Source organism: Penicillium psychrosexuale, assembly GCF_028828465.1.
Source record: "Penicillium psychrosexuale strain IBT 29551 chromosome Unknown utg000002l, whole genome shotgun sequence".
NCBI lineage: Eukaryota > Fungi > Ascomycota > Eurotiomycetes > Eurotiales > Aspergillaceae > Penicillium > Penicillium psychrosexuale.
The window spans coordinates 6,283,806-6,298,994 of NW_026643187.1; the positions used below are offsets into that span (position 1 = coordinate 6,283,806).

Consider the following 15,189-nt stretch of genomic DNA (forward strand, 5'->3'; position numbering starts at 1 on the left):
AATAAAGACCTTTTTCGATGCCGTAAAGAAAATACACAATTGTAGAGGGAGAAAAGAAGAAGTAACGAAGAAAGATATGATAGTCTATAGCATGTTTGGGGGAAAGAGACCCCCTGGTGACTCTCCGCCCCAAAATTGACGAGCGCGAATATGAGAAGAAGTAAAGATATGTTTATATATGGTATTGAAGCTCTAAAACCATTGAATCTGTAAACAATACTGTATATAATATAATACAGTATAGTATACTATAGTCCAACTAGTATACTTCATGTCAATAAATAATTATGTTGTTCGGACCTAACACGTGCTGTCCCCTGACCTCATTCTTCGGCTTTCCACCCAACCTTTAGGCCCTTAAGTCCTTCACAATGGACGGGTATGTGAGATTCTTCAATGCTGAGAGGATCATGCTAATGGACAATCAAAGCCTTTCAGGTGGAATTAGACGTTTCGCTTTTGAAAAGCTCGCTGCCTTGGCAGTTGAGGCGCCTGCCAATGGATCGGAGCTTGCTCGCCTCGCGGAGCAGTCTCAGGCGACCTCCGAGTCTGATGGCGCTCTGAATGAAGTCTTGAGACAACAGGCCCCGACATCGCAGGTTCCAATGGTTTGTCCCTCTATTGCTGCCGACCCCCGGTAGTGCAGTGGGTGCAGGCTAACGTTCGGACAGGGAATCCGTGAACTAGATGTCCTCCTGGCCCTATGCAAGGCGGCCTCCTCCGTGAACGATCCAGAAAATGCTGCTCAATTGGCATTCCAACTCTCCCGGTACCTGCCAGAATCTCACAGCCAGCTATTCCGGTCCTCGCCCTTCCTCCATGGCGTAAAGCCGTCGCCTTGGGAGACTCTCACGAATAACCTGGCTCTTGCGCTTTTGTCGTTGGGAACTAAATATCCAGACCTGCGACAGACAGCTCTCGAAGCTGTGCACGGATATTTGAACAACTGCGCCGAGGCTATCGCTGCGGTCACGCCTTTTCAATATTCTAGATCTGACGCGGGGCGACAGGGTGTTATACATGAATCTGTTACCGTTTTGTCAATCGCCGTTTCCCTTGTTGGATTTATGGAAGCATCCGCGGAATACACTTCTATCTGGCATGCGAGCGAAAAGTTACAGGTGGTCGATCATCTGCGAGCGATGCTGTCCGAGCCTTTCCTAATCGCGGTTGAGACGGCTTCGTCCACTCTCCGCAATGCAAACGTCGCGGAGCATGCTTTCAGAGACTGGAGAAAATATACCCGTCGATATGCTGCTCATGCTCGCCCATTAGGTGCTATGCTTGTACAAGAAGGCTATATGCGCTTTGTGAAATCATGCGCATCCTCTCTGATCGGGTTCCAGCACCTGACTGATGAGCAACTCTTGGATGACTACATGACTGGCGTTGGAATTGCCAAGAGTTATGACGAGGCGGATATCTCTCTAGTCGAGCGCGTCACGGATATCATTAGTGAGGAAATTCACTTGCTAGAGGATGGCTCCGACTACCTGCAAGTCGGGTCTCCTTGGCAGCAGCACCTTGCCTTCTCTGTTAAGGGGCATGCCCTAGTAGGCTTCCTTAACTGCGTGATTCTTGGAGAAGATGCAAACAACAACGAAATACTGCTATCCTGGCTCGAAGATACATTGCTTGACCCCCAGCAAATGTCGAACGAGGAACTATCTGTGACGGTTCTGAAGTGTACCGCTATCCTTGCAAGAATGTCTCCAAATGGTGCGTCTATTGGAAGACGCTGCCTTTTGAGGTTTCTGGCCCAGGGGGGTGTGTCGGCTCGCTCCACCGTTGCCGTCGCTTCTCGGTGCCTTGCTCAGATATTGACTATTCTTTCCGAGGATGCTGTAATCACTACACTTTATTCACTTGGTAATGCGATAAGCCCGAGCACGAACGTGGACCAATCTAGCCAAGACCAACTCGTTGGGGATCATACCGGGCCCGGGATGAACCTCGAGGCATACCCAAAAAATGCAAGCCAGACTTCGCTCTCGGCAAATGGCGAAGATGACACTATCACCTACAGGAATGTCATTCATGCCATTGTGACAGTTGCGACTAATTGCAACGATGACAAAATCAGTGCATTAGCCCAGTCTATGCTGCTCCAAAAGATTGGCAAGCTCAATGTCGCAGTTGATGCCTTTATCATCCAGGAAACTGCTGTTCTTGCTTTGAGTGGCGGACAAGCCGAGTTCCAGCTTCTGTTGAAGTTCTATGCACGTATCTACCTAGATGGTGTCAACAAAGGACTGAGCACCATCTCTGATGCTGTTCAATGTGCCATGGTTTACCTGTCGATCACTTTGGATCAAAAGTCACCACTCCACAGGATTTATCTGGTCCATTTATTGGAAAGCATTATCAACAAGGGTGATGTGCCAGACTTTGAGTATGAGCGGCACAAGGAAATTGTTTTTGCCGCGGATGATATCACCCCCCTCTTGAAACCACTGGCTCTGCTCGTGTCTTCCAATGGCAGTTCTACCGGGTCTGCCCGGTCAGCCTTTGAGTACGATGAAGCCATTCTAACTCTGTTCCGAGATGCTTGGTTCAATATCGCCATCCATGGAATATCTCTCAGCTCTAGTGTTGCCCAGCGGCATCACAAGGAACTCCGCCTTCTCGCACATCATTCTCCACCTTTGGTGGCTGAAAACCACATGGACTCTCTGGAGAGCGATGTGGAATTGAACACGGTGCTTAGACGCGGGATGGGACCGCAGCGAGGCACGGAACAGAAGAGAGCTTTGATTTCTGAACTCCCTGGCCGAGAATCTGATATCAAGAAATTGGACTATTCAGGAGCAGTGTTTCTTAACGCTGTCGTCTTGATCGAGAGCCTCCGCGCCTCCTCAGGGGACTCTACCAAGACGCTTAGTTATTTCCTTGACCCAGCCTTGGCCACCCCGGAGATAGTTGTGTGCATGAATGCGGTTGCAGACAAAGCGGTTACTTGTTATCTGTCTCTTACACTTTCCGGGGAGCACGATGACTTTTCGACCCCTTATCTGTCTAAGCAGCTTGCCGGATTCCTGGTGGCTTGCTGTCATCGTATTGAGAGGGTTCAGAGTATTGCAACGCAATGTGCCGACAGAATCATTCGTGAATGCCCTTCTGCATTGTGCGAAAAGCATTCGCTCTTTGCTTTGCTTGAGATTTTGACCGTCATGTGGTCTTCCTGTCTTCAAGGAGAACTCGATGAGTTTGACTGGAAGCCGTCCTTGGTATCTCCCATGGGCATTGTCAAGGTCGAATTGCCCGACAACTATGCGTTGAGAAGGGCGACTCTGAATCGGTTTCATGAACGAGCCAGAACCTGGGTGACAACCGTCCTAAACATTGCCCCATTAGATGTCAAAGGGTTACTCCAGACCTATCTTTCCGAATATGACGACGACGGCGGCTATGGACACATTTCGATGGGACGTTCATTCGCTCTCGAGATGGGTTCCCTTATCCCACAAAGTGACCCACGGCTTGGGTCGATCGATGGCTACGGAAGCAGCGACTTCAATGTCGCATCTGACTTCATGGCACTATATACGACACGCCAGAAGTACCGACGTGCGGACATGCCTTCTCTCGGCGGCCTAGGAGGGAATCTTGATAGCGGCTATGTTGAACAGCCCCGCGTTAATGTTTTGTCTGAGTCTGCCGATTCTTTGGAAGAAACCCTCTCTCGTCTATATGGACGGAGCATTGCTGGTGAGGATATTCCCCTTGTGGAAGTTAGAGATGTCCTTCGGCAGGCTGCGGGACTTATTTGCAGCAGCAGCAAGCCACGCCTCTCTGTGGTTCACTACTTGGTTGCTTTGCCTTTCCAGATTTTCACCAAGGAGATAGTCAAGCTTGGTGTGTCTCTCTGGCTTGGGGTCATTCACGAGAACCCAAGCACCGAGCCACGGATCCTTTGTGAGGTGATAGAGGCTTGGGAGAGAAGCATGAAGCGCCGTAAAGGATTGTTCGATCCTACCTTTGAATACATTGACCCAATGTATACTAAGATTGAACTTTTGCCAACTGACAAGGATGTTATGCTTCGTACGCAGAACAAAGCTCAAGACACTCTCTCGCCGCACCTGCGAGTTCTACATTTCTTCGAGAGCCATTTCAACGCCATCCGCCTAGGAAACCTGCAAGATCAACAGCTATTGTGTCGCTTGATTGGTAGTACGGCTGTTGGACTTTCAAAGACCGGGGCCCATCCATTGGCAAGAGAAATTCATTTCCGCATTGTGCTCCTTGGTCTCACGGTCCTGAGGCATTTCAGCCCCCGAAATAGTGGCGCATCTTGGAAACTAAAGGATCGGATTCTGTCTGCTGCTTTGAGTTGGTTTAGGCACCCTCCAAGGTGGTCATTCGGAGGCAATCGGCTGCAGATTAAGGCAGAGGACAAAATTCTCAGCGAGGTGACCGCAGCTTTACGAGCCGTGGCAGGTATCGCTGCCAATGCGCAAGGGTCATGCAAATCTTTGCAAGCCAAACAAGACCTGCTTCAAATCCTCGTGGAGAATGAACGATCACGCCTTCGAGTTTGGCTCTTCCCCCTGGAACCGGAACGAAAGCACCATATGCCTTCGATTGGTGGCAAGAATCTCGATGACGGCCCCGTATCTTTACTTCGGCTTGCCTGGGCGGAAAATGCAGGGTTGGCTATTCAGATGGCTGCCCGGTTCCCGTCACCCAAAATGCAGGCTGATGTTAGGTCACTGATACTCAATTTCCCCGAGAAGGTCATTGAGGAGCCAAGCGCTCTGGAGCTTATGTTTGACAACTGTCTGCCTGCTGACGTCGGTTCTCAGTTGAAATACATGCTATACTGGGCTCCTGTTACTCCTACGGAGGCGATCACATACTTCATGCCCGCTTACGGCAACCATCCTTATATCTTGCAGTATGCCATGCGGGCGCTGGAAAGCTATTCGATGGATGTTCGGTTCTACTTTGTGCCACAACTTATTCAGGCCCTGCGCTACGATGCTCTGGGTTATGTGGACCGCTATATCCTCGAAACAGCCAAGTTGTCTCAGCTGTTTGCCCACCAAGTTATTTGGAACATGAAGGCCAACTCCTACAAGGACGAGGATTCTCAGATTGTAAGTATTGATATTGTCAACTTGGTCACCGTTAGCTAACATCCTGTTTCAAGCCGGACCCTATCAAAGGAACACTCGACCGTTTCCTAGATAACTTGATCTCAAGCTTCTCGGGCGAGGAGCGTGCGTTCTATGAGAGAGAATTTTCGTTCTTCAACGAAGTTACGGACGTCTCCGGCAAACTTCGCCCTTACATCAAGAGGAGTAAGCCTGAGAAGAAGGAAAAGATCGAGGAAGAGTTGCGTAAGATCAAGGTGGAAGTTGGAGTGTACCTTCCTAGCAACCCTGACGGTGTAGTCATTGGCATTGACCGCAAGTCTGGCAAACCCTTGCAAAGTCACGCAAAAGCACCTTATATGGCGACGTTCCGCATCCAGAAGACGAGACCACGATTGATTCAAAAGGCCGAGGCCAACGCTGGTGACCATCACCACCAGCGCCAATTGACGAATCATTCCGAGCCTGAGCAGGAGACATATGAAGTGTGGCAGTCAGCCATCTTCAAAGTCGGTGACGATTGTCGCCAGGACATGCTTGCCTTGCAAATGATTGCGGCCTTCAGGAGCATCTTCACCAGTGTCGGTCTAGACGTTTGGGTCTACCCTTACCGGGTGACTTCGACAGCGCCTGGCTGTGGTGTGATTGATGTGCTTCCCAACTCCATTTCTCGCGACATGCTCGGCCGCGAGGCCGTCAACGGGCTCTATGACTACTTCGTGTCGAAATACGGAGGCGAGGACTCTATCCGATTCCAAGAAGCGCGCACCAACTTCGTCAAGAGTATGGCCGCCTACTCAGTCATCTCTTACCTGCTGCAATTCAAGGACCGACACAACGGAAACATTATGATTGATGACGCCGGCCATATCATCCACATTGACTTTGGATTCTGCTTCGATATCGCGCCTGGTGGCGTGCGATTCGAGCGCGCGCCGTTCAAGTTGACCTCGGAGATGGTCGCCGTCATGAGTGGAACCCATGACCCAGCTCACCACCAGGGTGGTAACTCGGGCATTAACCTGCCAGGCAGCTCCCACAACCCAACCAACACGCAGCCATACCGATGGTTCGAGTCGTTGGTGGTGAAGGCATACCTTGCATCTCGCCCTTATAGCACCAAACTGGGCAACATTGTCTCCCTCATGCTTGACAGTGGACTTCCGTGCTTCAAGCCCGAGACTCTGAAGAATTTCCGTGACCGGTTCGTGTTGGAGAAGAGCGAGCGCGATGCAGCCGAGTACATGCGAGAACTTGTGCGCAAGTCGTACATGAGCGTGTCGACTAAGGGTTATGATCAGTTCCAACTGATGACCAACGGTATTCCTTACTAAGACTATATAGATGTTGTGTTACACTTACACAAGACATTTTCTCCATAAATATATAATGCATTTATCATGTTCTGTCACTTTGCCCGAAGTGTATGGTTGACGTCACGACTTCGCCGGCGCCACGGCGTACTGATCGGGCCATCCATAACACCCCTGATATTAGAGATAATCCGCAGGAAATAGGATAGAAGATAGACTGATGAAAATGCATGTAAATTCGGCATATACAGTTACCTCAGCAATGATAGAGATACTCATATATAACAGACTTCAGGGTGGCACATTCAAGGCACGAGGATCTACACATCGTAGTGCCGGAAGTGGCAAGATGACGATGCGAAGGCACTGGACTTAGATCAGACCTTTATAATGTGCAAGAATCCTTGGGTGCAGTCCCAACATCGAACCTGGATACATGGAAACTACATATTCTTACTGTATATAACCCCCATCTCCCATCTCAAGGATGAGAATCTCATTCCTCAATAAGCTCAGCGGTGGAGGGACAGGGACCAAGTCCCCGCCATTGACGGACCTGTCGGGAGAGTCAGCGATAGCGGATCGTGAAAAGAGAGGCAGCAACATGGACGAGTCGCGTGTGCCATGGGTGACATGGAGATCTGTGTTGCTAGGCGCATTTGTCTCCATTGGTGGTGTCATCTTCGGATATGATACTGGCCAAATCTCAGGCTTTTTGGAGATGAATAACTTCAAGCAGAGATTTGCGCAGCTGAAGCCCGACGGGACGTATAAGTTTAACAATGTTCGGTCTGGGTTGATTGTTTCCCTGGTGAGTCTTTGAAAGGCGAAGTCGGAAGATGCGTGAATGTGGCAAAAGCTAACGCTTTCCAGCTCTCCATCGGTACATTGATAGGAGCTCTCCTCGCCGGACCACTGACCGATCGAATTGGTCGAAAATGGTCCATCTTCTTCTGGTGCATCATCCTCCATGTCGGGCTGATAATCCAGATCTCCTCGCCAACAGGAAAATGGTACCAGTTCATGATGGGACGATTCATAACTGGGTTCGGTGTAGGAGCCTGTTCACTGCTGGTTCCTATGTACCAGGGTGAGATTGCACCACGACACATCCGAGGAGCGATGGTGTGGTAAGTAACAATCCAATACTCAACATTGCAAGATACTGACCATAACCCTAACACAACCCAGCTCCTACCAATTATTTGTAACATTGGGCATCTTCGTCGCATATTGCATCAACTTTGGCACAGAAACTATGGACAGCACCGCATCGTGGCGAATCCCACTTGGTATCACATTCCTGTGGGCTCTCGTCCTTGGAATAGGTATCCTCCTCTTCCCGGAGAGTCCTCGCTTCGACTACCGGAATGGCCGTATAGACCGCGCCCGACGCACCATGTCGAAGCTGTACGGTATACCCGAGAATCACCGGGTGATCGTGCATGAGATTACCGAGATCCAGGAACAGCTGGATGCCGAGGAGGGGGCGCAAGACGGGATCCGCGGTTGGCTTGAGATGTTCCAGGCGCCGCGCATGACGTACCGCATCGTACTTGGTGTAGTGCTTCAAGCTCTGCAGCAGCTGACCGGTGCTAACTACTTCTTCTATTATGTGAGTGTTTTATTTCGACATAGACACCGCACTTTGCTAATATATATATATATAGGGAACGGTGATCTTCAACGGGGCAGGGATAGACAACACATTCGTGACGCAGATGATCCTAGGCGGGGTGAACTTCGGCACCACATTCGGCGGACTATACGTGATCGAGCACTTCGGACGACGCAAGTCTCTGATCGCAGGCGGGATCTGGATGTTCATCTGCTTTATGGTGTTTGCGTCTGTAGGCCACTTCTCGCTTGACGTTCAGACACCGCGGAACACGCCCGGAGCGGGCAAAGCAATGGTTGTATTTGCGTGTCTGTTCATCACCGGGTTTGCCATGACATGGGGCCCGATGGTATGGGCGATTGTGGCCGAGCTGTATCCATCGCGGTATCGGGCGCGGGCTATGGCGTTGGCAACTGCGTCGAACTGGTTATGGAATTTCCTGATTGGATTCTTCACGCCGTTTATCACTGGCGATATTGACTTTGCATATGGGTATGTGTTTGCTGGGTGCTTGTTCTTCGCGGTGATTATTGTTTACTTCTTTGTTATCGAGGGCAAGGATAAGACGCTTGAGGAGATGGACATGATGTATGTTATGCGCGTGCCGCCGTGGAAGAGCAGCAAGTGGAAGCCCCCGGAACCGGAGAATCAGCTCACGACCGATCAGCTTATGGATCGGAAGGTTGCGAAGAAATATAACAAGGAAGAGGAGGTGCCTGGACATTCACATGCTGAGACTGCGAATGATGCTGGGGCTGGACCTTCGAATTTCTCTTGAGAGTTGGCCTTGGGTGACCTTGGGGTGACACGAAGAGTTGAAGTGGTGGGCTGTGGTGGGCTGTATATGGACCGAAGGGGTAATGAACATACTTTCAGTGTATATACTGAAAATAGGAGATGTAGAGTACTTCAAAATGTAGTCCAATAATGAGTGACCAATGGATGTCAATTTGGTAGTCATAAGAATAAAGTCATCCGCATCACCAGGATGGGATGGGTATGAAATAGGCTCAAAAATATGAAAACGCCGATCCCAGAGCTGAAAAAAAAAAGACTCAAAAGTCGATGACGCTCCATGAATCATTTTTTTTATACATATCCACCTATTTTCAAAGGAAAGGGTTGGGAAGACACATCGAGAGGATGGAGACCCTAGAATTGATACAAGTCTGTTGAGACTTTCGGCGTCAAATGCAGAAAAAGTAAAAAGAAGCCAGAGGAGGCCCAGCAGCACCGATCGAGATATACTTCCCTTGAAAAGTGACGAGAACCAATCTCTAATCCATAAAGTCACCCCTCAAGATCTTCTCCTGGAAGAAATCCGGCTTATTCTGCTTAGGCTGACGGGGAATTTCCCGGCTAGGCTGCTCCATAGATGCGATGGAAGCGGCACGCTGGTGGTTACCATTGGAACGATGTGGGGAGACGGGGCCGCCGAAGGAAGGGGCACGCCCAGCACGAGAGCGGAGGGCCTCTGACCAGTTAAAGCCTTCGCCTAAGGGTCGGCGTGATACGTTAGATCTCTCATCCGGAGGCGAGGTTGAAGTACTTGCGGAAGATCGGGTGGTAACGATGGCCGAGCCGGCCGGAGGGGGGCAGTTTCTACCATTTCCTATGCTCCCTGCACGAGAATCACGCAGAGCTTGTGCACCAAAGGAGACGCGTCTCCCGAACTGCGAGTTGGGCGAGGTTCCTGTTATTTGCTTGTCGTCGACAGCATCTTCGACTGGACCGTTGGAGCCCATTGAGCTAGATAGGCTGCCTCGACGGAAGTTGCTATTGCCACCGAAGGCGGATGCCTGGGTGGGAGAACCAGAGAGGCCCAGCGTGTTGATTGACAGCCGACGCTGGTTGGATTGCTGGCTTGGAACCTGGGTTTTGGATGGGTTGCTCGGCTTGGAGAATATGTCGGCGATGGACCCACGACGTCGACGGTTCTCCGCATGTGGGACCGAGATGGGGGAGGTTGGATCGTTGGACATTGTCAAATGAAGCGGGGTTGAACTGAGAGCAGGAATGTAGACGGACTAGCCGCCCTTCTCATAGAATAGAGGGTTCGACAATAGAGATCAAAGTGACGAGAATGATCTCAGCACTTGGAAGGGTGGGGAGGGTGGAACGATGTGGAACGATGGTGGGGGATGTTGATTTGAGGACAAGACAAGATTGAAAGATTGATACCAGAACTCGAACAAATAAAATAAAAGAAGGGAGAAGTGTCTGGAGAATAAGTTGAGAAAAAAAAGAAGACGAGAAAGAGAGAAGGGGGAAATATCGAGGTTCACCGAGTAGAGAGAGCTGAGCATCACATTATCTGGGGAAAGTGGCGCTAAGTGGAGTGGTGATGTCGATGGCTGACTCAGCAGTTTATTGACATGAGGTTATTTTATCAGTTAGAGTATTAGTTAGGGTATTAGTTAGTCGATTGGTTTGGATTGATTGTTCAACTGCTTCAATTGCTATGGCCATCTGAAGATTAGTACACTAGAATGTCATATAAGACTATATATTGGTACTTCATGTACCTATTACCTATATAACGTCTACAATGGGGTTATCGTGCAGAATAACAAATGCTAATCCCTGCAGAAAAAAGGGAGAGCATTCGTATTCGTAGCTCAAGAAAATAAATATGGCCGTACATCGTGTATTGCTCGTTTCCCATAAAGTGGCGTCTCTGATTCCTATTCCAGAATGAATCCCCTCTGTCGACATCTGCTATCATAAATCATAGACCATCAAAGAAGCTCTTGATAACCGCAGGAACTAAAGACAGAGGAGATCATCCACATGGAAAGAAATCAGGAACTCAAGGCAAATGAAACAACTGAATCAGCTTACGCCCGATCGTTGGCTCAATTTCGGTACCGTCACGAGCGATTTTGATTTCCCGATTCGCATTCCAAGGGTTACGAAGGCCTCGAGTGCGCTGGAAAGGTACTCGCTCTGTCGAAATCCATTGAATGCGGAACGGTTTGCCAAAGGTTTGACCCTCTTCTGGATCCTCGGGCTCGACGCTTTTCTCGCTAGCATTGTCGTTCTCATCTTCCGATGACTCGACCTCCCAGAAGATAGTACCCCGCACTGAATCATCGATGATTCGTCCTTGGGGCGCTGTCGAAGTTGCCGCTGTCAGGGTCACGTCAAGTTCGTCGGGCCCGCCGGGCGGGGGATCGGGCCGAGATGGCATCTCCAAGGCCAGTTCTTCGTCATCGCTGATCGGCGACATCATACGGGCGTATCCAAAATATTCGCCAGATTTGTTGGCGGAGAAAATTAAATAAACGTAATCTGTGTTCTGGGTAAAGGTCAGTTTCGGTCATTGCTGGGCTACATAGGTTTGGACTCACCTCGAAAGCCTGATTCATTGCCGCCTCGTTGTGCGACTGTGTAGCCCAAATGCCACTTTGCTTGCTCAACTCGAGATCCTCCACTGTCAAGCTCTTAACAATAAAGTACCGATCTACCAGCCGGGCCGGGGGAGGATGGTTCCCCGTAGCAGGCGCTGCGGAACCGGGCTCCGGTGTGATTGAATGGTCCTCGCCCGGGTCCGTAGCAGTAGTCGTAGCAGTAGTCGTAGCTGTCGTAGTCGTAGTCGTAGCCGTAGCAATATCCTCCGAACGTGGTCGGAGAGCATTATTCGGAGCTGCAGACCCGGAGCCCGGAGCAGTGAGCCCCTTTCGCAGTCGGCAGACAACGCGGACGCCCTGAAATCGGGAGTCGTGAAATCTCGCCAAAGCTGCGACGCAGGCGGCAGCCGACTTGTAATTCACAAACGCACAATTACTCTTGGAGATCAGGAACACGCTCTCAATGTCGTTTTTTGCATCTTGCGAGAAGTGATCTTTGAGATCAATGACACTGGCTCCGGGAGGAAGATTTCCAACCCACAGCGCGTGGCCAGATTGCTTGGGCTTTCGGGGTGGTCCTCGTGGGGTACTCGGAGCGGTCGGGAGTGGTTGCGAAGGGGGAGTATTGTCTTTAGATGAATGCAGGTTAGTAACGGTTGCAAAGCGAGGGGATTCGACAAGAGCTCACTGGAGAACGGCGGTTGTGGTTGGGACTGCGCTAATTTTTTGGGGTTCGATCCATCCACGATGGTCTTTGAAACGTCGTATTCCAGATCCGTCATTCGTTTATCGGCTTCTTTGCGCAAGGAGACCGGTTTCGAGGGTGAACTGGTGTTAGTACGTACTGGAGATATAGCCTGAGGCATTTGGCCGGCAGGCACTCCATGTCCATAAGGGCTGTATGATGAATGAGGGTAATAGCCCGAGCTATACGGAGATACTTGCCCGGGACTGAGGTTTGGCATGTTTTGCATTTGGGTTCCATGAGGCGGGTAATGATGTTGAGGTTGAGGGCCAGGGTGTTGAGGGATGGCATACGGCGGATAAGCAGGGTAAGACATGCCGTACGGCATGCCTCCGGAGTTGTGTCCATACGGAGTCATTGGCATGGGGTACATCATGCCTTGCCCGTGGGCTGTGTACTGATGCATTGACTGCGGATTATAGCCTTGTGAATGATGGCCTGGGAAGTTGTATCCCATGACCATATTTAAGGGAGAGGGGGCGGTTCCATATCGAGCTTCTGCGAAGCTGGAATGATGTGTGACACTGGGACGTGGCGCTGAAGTAGGAGATGCACCTGAGAAGAGATTTAGTCAGGCAAAGCTTGGACGGCATTTGAAAAGGAAGGGCTAACCCTGTTCTGATATCGGGGCTGTCTCGTCAGCTGTCTTGTCTGAAGGAACATTGCCCATGGGGCCGTTGATGAGACTTTCAATTGCAACCTTTTGAAAACTACTGGGTCTTTAGTGTCTGTAGGGAATGGACACATCTTACTCGAGACCTTTGCCTTACCTAAGTCACGTAGCCCGGATGTCACCGCGGTGTAGGAATTCTTATAGAAATCCCACCGACGCAAGTAAGACTTCCCTAAGAGTCCGGTAGAATAGAATAGAATAGAACAGAACAGAACACCGTAGAAGAGGGGAAGTGCAAAGATCTAATCCGGGAAGGAAAAGGCCCAAGCCATGCAAGTTAGTTCTCCGGATTTTGTGAAGAAAATATCAAGGATAGAATGTGTGTGTGATGGTAAGAAATTGAAAGGGGAAGAAAACCGGTCAACAGGACTGACCCCCCTCCTGCTAGGCCATAAGCCGAAGCTCACAAAACAAAGTAGGACAAACACATATAAAGGGATTCTAGATAAGCCACGGTGGACAGTGGGCTAGGTACCAGAGACAGGGGAAGCTTAAGGCTAACTGACAGCCAATACATGCCAGAGGAGGGGGAAGAAGTGCTAGACATGCCAGGGAAGAGTACCGAATTCAGGTACATTGCGAGAACAGGGGACCATCCCCGTTAAAAAAAGGGTCACATACCGAGTAATTTGGCTAGTGTTTTGTTTCAAGAGGCGTTGTGTTACTCGACGATGGTCTAGACAGAACCTGTTTTTGGGCCAAATGGGATTGAGAACAAAAGAGCCGAGGGAGGCTGGTGGAAGGAGCTAAAATAGTGTAGAATCGAGGGCCCGAGAATAAAAAAAGCACCCGGGAGTCAGATATAGGGCAGAAAAATAAAGATGCCCAAGGGAAGCTAAGGGTAAATAAGAGAAAGTTAACGTTGCAGAGGGATCTTGTTGATGGGGGTGGTCCTGATCCTGGCCCTGGGGGGATTGAAGCCAATCAACTCTTCTTGGCAGGCTGTGGCTCAATGGCTTAGTACATATTCCAAGGCATAAAAAAAAAGAAAAGATATAAAAAAGAAAAGAAAATAAGAAAAGAAAATAAGAAAAGAAAAGCGGGATGTGCTCGGGAAGTGTATACTGTATATAGCATTTAGAGTCGCTAATATAGAACTGGGCTATATGGTCGAATAGGAGATTGGGCATTATTCTGAAAATAATTTCAGAACGAGGATCGTGTCATTCGAGCAGCTGTTGCCGTATCCCTGAGCTGCAGGTTGCCGTCTTTTTTTTTTTTCTATTTTTTTGTGTCTTCCTTTTTTCTTTTCTTTTTGCATCCTGTGATGGGTATCTGGGCGGGGCCAGCACAATGGTCGCGATTGGGGCATATTATGTTGGGCGTGAAAAAAAAATTGGAATGACTTACACACCCGAGGAGCCTCTTCGACTGGAACCAATCGAAGTGAAAGACACAATTGCCACTCTCAGGGGTGTGGCAAAAGACTCAAGAGTCGAGAAAACCGCCCAGGGCGAATGGTATGTATGAGTGTGTTCCGTGCAACCTGTACAACGGTACAACGGTACAACAGGTACCTATGGTACCTATGTATCATATACCTCGGAAGGGCCGAATGAGCCCTGGATCCAACGGCCTTTGGAACCGTAAGAGGAAGGCAATAGGAGGAGCTCTGGATACACACTCCTACTATCATGATTCGTAGATGTTCCAATGGGATGTTTCACTTCTTTGAAACGTGGATATTGGGGGTACAATGTTGTACAATGTTGTACAATGTTGTATATTGCAGTATTTCGAGTTCCAGCCCAGTCCAGAGGTAAGAGCGACATCGTGTTGCTGTACAAGGTAGTACTGACTGCCGTTTCAGAGTATGTATATGCCATGGAAACATACGTACCGTTGGGTGGGGGTCAAATGGAGCTTGATGATCCTGTAAAAAAAGGAAGGACATGAATCTGGACATCCAGCACGAGGGAAACTTCTTCCATGGGAATTGAGCCAATTGGAAAATGAAAAATGACGACAGAAGAAGAAGCTAAAGGGACAAAAAGGAAGTGAAGTCGGATCCACTCGGTTTGACCACCGGGATCGCATCCCAGCCAATCAGAGCGGGCTATTCGAGACTACATATCCCCTAAACAAGAGATAGCAGAGAATGGTACTTTGTAGAATAACGGAATACGGGGATAAGAGCATAGTATACAATGTACTATATACATTGTACTATATATCGTACTATATACACTCAGGGTATGTTATAACTTGGCTCATTGGACCTATACCCCCGGACTCTTTCTCCAAATCAACTGACCAGTCACTTGAGCTGTTCTTAACTGGGTCATGTGACTCACCAGCTCTAGTGGAGTACTCCAATTGGGTTGTATAACCCGGAGATTTCCCGAAAACGGGCATTGACAGTCTCTAATCTACAGAATAAAAGTACAATTCAAC

At 49.4% G+C, this 15,189-nt stretch overlaps 4 protein-coding genes across 4 annotated transcripts; 2 read left to right on the plus strand and 2 right to left on the minus strand.

Moving 5' to 3' along the window:
* Positions 1-371: 371 nt before the first annotated feature.
* On the plus strand, positions 372-6,430 carry stt4 (1-phosphatidylinositol 4-kinase STT4; the record flags this gene model as incomplete). Its single annotated transcript, XM_057184432.1, has 4 exons — positions 372-379; positions 431-608; positions 672-5,099; positions 5,153-6,430. The coding sequence occupies 4 exons, from the start codon at positions 372-374 to the stop codon at positions 6,428-6,430; spliced, it is 5,892 nt and encodes a 1,963-aa protein (XP_057045882.1).
* A 466-nt stretch (positions 6,431-6,896) lies between these two features.
* On the plus strand, positions 6,897-8,805 carry N7518_003506 (sugar porter family MFS transporter; the record flags this gene model as incomplete). Its single annotated transcript, XM_057184433.1, has 4 exons — positions 6,897-7,220; positions 7,283-7,539; positions 7,601-8,024; positions 8,080-8,805. 4 exons carry the CDS (start codon positions 6,897-6,899, stop codon positions 8,803-8,805), a joined length of 1,731 nt encoding a protein of 576 aa, XP_057045883.1.
* A 499-nt stretch (positions 8,806-9,304) lies between these two features.
* On the minus strand, positions 9,305-10,009 carry N7518_003507 (uncharacterized protein; the record flags this gene model as incomplete). The annotated part of the gene is made up of 1 exon (XM_057184434.1): positions 9,305-10,009. The coding sequence occupies one exon, from the start codon at positions 10,007-10,009 to the stop codon at positions 9,305-9,307; it is 705 nt and encodes a 234-aa protein (XP_057045884.1).
* An 827-nt stretch (positions 10,010-10,836) lies between these two features.
* On the minus strand, positions 10,837-12,792 carry N7518_003508 (putative YT521-B-like splicing factor; the record flags this gene model as incomplete). The annotated part of the gene is made up of 4 exons (XM_057184435.1): positions 10,837-11,325; positions 11,378-12,006; positions 12,066-12,677; positions 12,735-12,792. The coding sequence occupies 4 exons, from the start codon at positions 12,790-12,792 to the stop codon at positions 10,837-10,839; spliced, it is 1,788 nt and encodes a 595-aa protein (XP_057045885.1).
* Between the last annotated feature and the right edge of the window lie 2,397 nt (positions 12,793-15,189).